The 7,500-nt window shown below is 46.7% G+C and overlaps 1 protein-coding gene across 1 annotated transcript in view; it reads right to left on the bottom strand.

Moving 5' to 3' along the window:
• LOC123502794 (Down syndrome cell adhesion molecule-like protein Dscam2) overlaps positions 1-7,500 on the bottom strand; it is a 144,202-nt gene that overhangs the window by 35,685 nt on the left and 101,017 nt on the right. The window contains exon 9 of the mRNA XM_045252059.1: positions 4,876-5,032. Within this exon, the coding sequence (XP_045107994.1) occupies positions 4,876-5,032 (157 nt within the window). The remainder of the gene's footprint in view (positions 1-4,875; positions 5,033-7,500) is intronic.

Raw genomic sequence — 7,500 nt, forward strand, 5'->3', positions numbered from 1 at the left:
TCCGATCTTCGGATAGGCCTGAGACCAGGCACACACCACACACCGGGACAACAAGGTCACAACTCCTCGATTTACATCCCGTACCTACTCACTGCTAGGTGAACAGGGGCTACACGTCAAAGGAGACACACCCAAATATCTCCACCCGGCCGGGGAATCGAACCCCGGTCATCTGGCTTGTGAAGCCAGCGCTCTAACCACTGAGCTACCGGGCCGTGTGTGTGTGTGTGTGTGTGTGTGTGTGTGTGTGTGTGTGTGTGTGTGTGTGTGTGTAATTCACTGTTTGATATGCTGCAGTCTCTGACGAGACAGCCAGACGTTACCCTACGGAACGAGCTCAGAGCTCATTATTTCCGATCTCGGGATAGGTCTGAGACCAGGCACACACCACACACCGGGACAACAAGGTCACAACTCCTCGATTTACATCCCGTACCTACTCACTGCTAGGTGAACAGGGGCTACACGTGAAAGGAGACATACCCAAATATCTCCACCCGGCCGGGAATCGAACCCCGGTCATCTGGCTTGTGAAGCCAGCGCTCTAACCACTGAGGTGTGTGTGTGTGTGTGTGTGTGTGTGTGTGTGTGTGTTCTAATCTTTTATCTTCTTTTACTTTTCCCTTCCGTGTCGTTTTTTCCAACCCCCCCCTCCCTTCTCTCTCTCGTCACTCACTACCCACTGAGACAAGAAGGCTCTGGACTGGTCGGGAATGGGGCAGAGGGCAGAGCTTGACCCAGGTGGAGCAGCGTGACTAAAGGGGCTATCACACTGGCCTATGATACGCGGAACGAGGAACATCCGCTCCAGATAGCTGGAACTTGCCCGGGATTAGCGGAGCAAAGTTGGGGTGGCTTCATATCCATCCCGGTTCTCCGTATGCTATCCCAATGGAAAAATAAACATAATATATGTAATAAAAACCTTTTATTTAAACTAAAAGAACGTGCCTAATTTTTTCATATTGGAATATTAAATAGTATTTCATCAATTTGGAAATATAAAATATATATATGTCATGTCGATAGTTTGGGCTCATGGCAACCACCTCTGACTCCAAAGTTGCCATCGCGCACGTCTCGGTTTTTCTCTGGTTTCTTTTAACTTACTTTTCTTCAATAGGAGGAAGTGCAAATGCAATTCCAGAACGAAGCACAGGTTGAGGTATAAGCGGCATGGTTTTGTTCTGGTTTATTTTGATTAGGCTTGGTCATGGTTGGTTGGTGGGCCGTTTGCCTAGCATAGCAAGAACGCCGCCAGCTTGTGATAATGTTCCTGGTTTCGTACCAAGAACCATGGCCCGCGTTCCGCGTATCATAGGCCAGTGTGATAGCCCCTTAAGAGAACACTAATACACGCACACCATCCACCAGTACTCTGCCCACGCCTTCACCTGCACTGACCCTCACAACGCGTTTGCTTTCGTTAGGTTAGCTTAGATTAGGTTGGGCTGTGGTAGGGTAGGTGAAGTGAGGTGAGGTGGTATTAGATTGGGTCAGGCTTGGTTAGGTTAGGTTAGGTTGGGATGGGTATGGTAGGATAAGGTTAGGTTAGATAAGGTGAGGTGAAGTGAGGTTTGGGTAGGTTAGGTTAGGTTGGGTTGGGTTGGGTTAGATTAAGTTAGGATAAAGGAAGTTGCAGGAAATCATCAGGTTTTTATAAGACAGCGCTGGAGTGGTGTGAATATAGATGAAGTGATGCAGTCTGTTGATGCAAATCCAGATGAATGGATTGAGAGCATAAGGAAACAAAGTAAGCTTTGAGAAACCGTCATTCCTTCCTTTGCCAAACTCTGGATCTCCCTGCCTGTTTCTATATTCCAGTTCCTCACTATGACTTCAGCTTTTTCAAGAGGAAGGTTTCAAGATTTCCTGGGATTTTTGACGACCGCTCTTTACTGTTAGTGGGCATTTCTTTTCTTGTTAACCCTTTCAGTACCATAACGTGCTTTCATATTCATTCTTCTTATTATTTGGCAATTTTATACATCTTCAGAAACTCATGTGGGGATTAAAATAGTGAAGTCCCTAGTCGTTAACCCCTTCAGTACCAGGGTGCATTTTCATATTCATTCTGCTTACTATTTGGCGATTTCATACTCCTTCAGAAACTTATGTGGGGATTCAAATAGTGACTGGCCTCCATACACCCTTCCTAATGCAAATAAAACCGTTTAATCATACCCAAAACTCATGGTAAAAACGTGTCCCAGTACTGAGGACGTTGATCAGTTAATTAACCTTGGCCGCTGCCTCTCATACATAAGCAAAGTAAAGGACGCGAGCTCAGTGATGTACGTCAAGATAGCTCTGTGTTGAGTACCTTTGCCGCTAAGCCCACGGGAATACAGGAACACGGGAACACAGGAGCACTGCCGCTGCCTGGTGCTGTCACTCCCTGGCTGACTGGTCTGTGTATTCCAGTCTTGTGTTGAAACCTGTGGCAAATCTATTTAATTTTTGCAAGACTATTATTTAATTGCAAGGTTCAAGATTGCCTTTAATTTGCCACTCGCTGCAAAACAAGACGGCGACACGTGAACCAATCAGGGAGTGAAGTGAAAGCACCAGCCAATAGCGGAGCAGTGTTGTTTGTGTCAAATTACTGAAACATTCTTGGCGACACAAAAATATCTATGTACTCATTTATCATTAATTTATTTCATGTCAGACAAGGACTAGCCAAGACACAGACAAAATAGTTACTGAAGGCGCCTCTCCTGTCCCTTCACACAAGAAAACTGACACTAAAACATTCACGTTAGGAAATGTCTTGAAATCTTCCTCTTACAAGCACGTCTTTGGCCAGGGAAACACTGCACCAGATGGGATGTTACAGACGGTACTAGCGTGTTCAGCGCCACACAGGTGAAACAATAGGGTGTTATGGACAGTACTAGAAACAACAGCGTGTTATGGACGGTACTAGAAACAATAGCAAGGAGAAAGAGAAGGAACAGACTGTGGGAAAGGAAAGGTCAGAAGAAGTGTGTGTCTGTGTGTGTGTGATGGAAGAGAAGGCGTATGAGAAGGAGAAGGAAGAGTGTATGAAGGAAGGAAAGGAAAGGGAAGGCAGCAAGGAGGAGAAGGAAGAGAGTGTGGGAAAGGAAGATAGTAAAAACAACAGCGTGTTATGGACAATACTAGAGTATACAGCGTTACACAGGTGAAATACTCGTAAACTGACTGAACGTGGCTAGGACCTCACTGACTGACTACTGCTGCTGCCCACTGCCCTCTACACTGATTCCACAGACACAACACAACACAACACAACACAACACAACACAACACAAACACACAGAACGCAACACGCCACAAACACACAGAACGCAACTACCACGTCTACAACACAACACTTACACATTCTACGTGAAGAAATCTGGCACTGAAACGATTGGACCTGGTGCCTGACTGACTGACTGACTGACTGAATAACTGACCAACTGAATGCCTGATTGACTGACTGACTAACTAACTAACTGCCTGACTGACTGAATGACTGACTGACTGACTGACTGCCTGACTGACTGACCGACCAACTAACTGATTGACTGACTAACCAACTGATTGACTAACTGACTGACTGACCAACCGACTGACTGCCTGATTGACTGACTGACTACAGCCCACTAGCCCCATACACTGTGGCTCCACCAACACAACACAACACAACACAAGACAAGACAACACACCACCGCGCCAACAACCACTGACACACTCACTCGCAGCAAAACAACAGCACCTTTGTGATTACGTCTCTCTCGTGGCAATGTACTGTGGTTGGTTCTTTCTGACAGTGTGGTTTTCAGATGTAAGGACTGGCCAAGAGCAGCAAGAATATAAAGGAATACAGGCCCACGCAGTCGTCAATTTGCTCCCTTATTTTGGTTGATTATCCTTTTTGTAGAGAGCCAGCACTCAAGTGGGTCTTTTTTCTAATCTTTTCTTGTTTTTGTCCTTGGCTGGCTCTCTTCCCTACATGAAAAAAATAAAACTGCCGAAAGAATTAGCCAAAGGTCAGGGTTTGTATATCATGTGGTTCAATCGTGCCCCATCATGGAGAACCAAATTTCTTGATTTTTAAATTTTATTTATACCATGTGGGCTTTTCACGGGAATTTCTGGGCTAAAGGGGGTATTTTTTGGGGTACCTCCTATCTCAAAGCCCACCCGCTAGGAAACCATTGTCCCGAGTGAGGAAGCAAAACCTACACTGGGACCGTGGACAGGATTCGAACCCGTGCGCTTGGAGACCCCTCGGACCCCAAATCTCGCATGGTTCCACTGTACCACGGCGGCTCCCAGTTCATGTCTCAAATCTTTAAATTCATAAATGTACATTGCTTATTTTTAAATGTTCATTAGTTTTTCTGTGACTTAAGTGTTATGATCATTGGAAGGATAGTTCTCTCTCTCTCTCTCTCTCTCTCTCTCTCTCTCTCTCTCTCTCTCTCTCTCTCTCTCTGGAATCACCACTTGTTTACGTAACCGAGTTGAGGGTCAGTCTCTCCTGGGATCAATGTGGTTTGTCCTGTCTGATTCTCTCTCTCTCTCTCTCTCTCTCTCTCTCTCTCTCTCTCTCTCTCTCTCTCTCTCTCTCTCTCTCTCTCTCTCTCTCTCTCTCTCTCTCTCTCTCTGTGTGTGTGTGTGTGTGTGTGTGTGTGTGTGTGTGTGTGTGTGTGTGTGTGTGTGTGTGTGTGTGTGTGTGTGTGTGTGTTCGTGTATACCTGTCTCTCTCTCTCTCTCTCTCTCTCTCTCTCTCTCTCTCTCTCTCTCTCTCTCTCTCTCTCTCTCTCTCTCTCTCTCTCTCTCTCTCTCTCTCTCTCTCTCTCTCTCTCTCTCTCTCTCTCTCTCTCTCTCTCTCTCTCTCACCTCCCAGTTTGAGTTGCGCTGATCCCTGGGCCGATCCTTCCAGGTTGGACACGAGGCACTGGTACATGCCACGATCTTCCCTCCTCACCTCCTCCACCACCAGCATCCTCTGTCCCACCAGCCGCACCCGCTCCGTCACCTTGAGGGCCTCGCCGTCCTGCAGGGAACAAGGGAGACGTGATGAGAGAGGGAGGCGAGGGACGGAAGGCTGAAGAAATAACGCAAGGAGAAGGAGAAGGAAGAGGGTGTGGGAAAGGCTAGGATGCAGAAGAAATGTGTGTGTCTGTGATTGGAAGGTAAAGAAGGAAGGGTGAAGGAGTAAGAGGAGAAGGAAGAGTGTGTGGGGGAAGGAAAGGAAAGGGAAGGCAGAAGTAACGCAAGGAGAAGGAAGAGAGTGTGGGAAAGGCTAGGAGGGCAGAAGAAATGTGTGTGTGTGTGTGTGTGTGTGTGTGTGTGTGTGTGTGTGTGTGTGTGTGTGTGTGTTCACTGTTTGATCTGCTGCAGTCTCTGACGAGACAGCCAGACGTTACCCTACGGAACGAGCTCAGAGCTCATTATTTCCGATCTTCGGATAGGTCTGAGACCAGGCACACACACCACACACAACAAGGTCACAACTCCTTGATTTACATCCTGTACCTACTCACTGCTAGGTGAACAGGGCTACACGTGAGGAGACACACCCAAATATCTCCACCCGGCCGGGAATCGAACCCTGGTCATCTGGCTTGTGAAGCCAGCGCTCTAACCACTGAGCTACCGGGCCGTGTGTGTGTGTGTGTGTGTGTGTGTGTGTGTGTGTGTGTGTGTGTGTGTGTGTGTGTGTGTGTGTGTGTGTGTGTGTGTGTGTGTGTGATTGGAAGGTAAGAGAGGAAAGGGTGAAGGAGTAAGAGGAGAAGGAAGAGTGTGTGGGAGAAGGAAAGGGAAAGGAAGGTAGAAGAAGCAACGCAAGGAGGAGAAGGAAGAGTGTGTAAAGGAAAGGAAAGAAGGAAAAGCAGGAGTAAAAGCAGAAAAACAGAAGGAAGAGAGTGTGAAAGAAAGAAAAGAAAGAAGAAGTAAGACCAGAAGAAGAAGGAAGACTGTGTAAAGGAAGTGAAGGGAGAAGAAAAAGCTTGTTAAAGTGAGATATTTTAAAAAGAAGTGAAGGAAAGACGTAAGAGAAAAGCTACAGAGAGAAAGAGAAACAGATGGGAGGGAGTAGGAAGTATCTGAGTGTACAGAGGAAAGGTGTGAGTGTTGGCGGCGGAGGAGAGAATAGATAAGAGGGACAGAGTAGAAGAGGGAGGGACGCCAAAAGCCACCATATGTATCCGTCTGTAACGAGCGTGTCTGCTTCTCTATTTACTACTACAAGTCAACTACGCTAGGAAGAACACGCCAGAATACCAAGGAAGATGTGTGTGTGTGTGTGTGTGTGTGTGTGTGTGTGTGTGTGTGTGTGTGTGTGTGTGTGTGTGTTTCACTGTTTGATCTGCTGCAGTCTCTGACGAGACAGCCAGACCTTACCCTACGGAACGAGCTCAGAGCTCATTATTTCCGATCTTGGGATAGGCCTGAGACCAGGCACACACCACACACCGGGACAACAAGGTCACAACTCCTCGATTTACATCCCGTACCTACTCACTGCTAGGTGAACAGGGGCTACACGTGAAAGGAGACACACCCAAATATCTCCACTCGGCCGGGGAATCGAACCCCGGTCCTCTGGCTTGTGAAGCGGTGTGTGTGTGTGTGTGTGTGTGTGTGTGTGTGTGTGTGAGTGAGAGAGAGAGAGAGAGAGAGAGAGAGAGAGAGAGAGAGAGAGAGAGAGAGAGAGAGAGAGAGAGAGAGAGAGAGAGAGAGAGAGAGAGAGAGAGAGAGAGAGAGAGAGAGAGAGAGAGAGAGAGAGAGAGAGAGAGAGAGAGAGAGAGAATAGGAGGCGGTATGATTTAAAGAAAAGAAAAAAGAAAAGAAAGGAAAGAAGGAATGGAAGGAAAGAAAAGAAAAGAAAAAGAAAAGAAAAGGAAAGGAAAGAAAAGGAAATGAAAAGAAGGAAAGAAAGACGATAGGAAAGGAAAGGTTAAGGAAAAGAATGGAAGGGACTGAAGAGGAAATTAATAAATAAAGAAAGGAAGGAAGGAAGGAAGGATTTGGCGTTGATCTAATGAGTGTCTCGTTAAAAGATCTGGCAATTGGTTCTTAGCACATCAGAGAAATGAAACCTACGCTGTTCAAGACCACGAATTCTAAAATCTTATTGTTTATGAAGCATGCAAGTTCACTCCCAACGCTGACACACACACTGAGATATAATGAACGAACGGACTCTCGACAGACCAACAGTGCCAACGCTAATGCAAGAGAACAAAGACATCAATAATACAAGAAATCCACATAACAGCCACGCAATTATGAACGAGGCTCCTTTTTTTACTTTTTATTTATACCATGTGGGCTTTTCACGGGAATTTCTGGGCTAAAGGGGACACTATTTTGTGGTACCTCTTATTTCAAAGCCCACCCGCTAGGAAACCCTTGCCCCGAATGAGGAAGCCCAACCTACACTCCAACCGTGGACAGGATTCGAACCCGTGCGCTTGGAGACCCCTCGGACCCCAAAGCACGCATGGGTCCACTGTACCA

Source organism: Portunus trituberculatus, chromosome 12 (assembly GCF_017591435.1).
Source record: "Portunus trituberculatus isolate SZX2019 chromosome 12, ASM1759143v1, whole genome shotgun sequence".
NCBI classification, from domain to species: Eukaryota; Metazoa; Arthropoda; class Malacostraca; order Decapoda; family Portunidae; genus Portunus; species Portunus trituberculatus.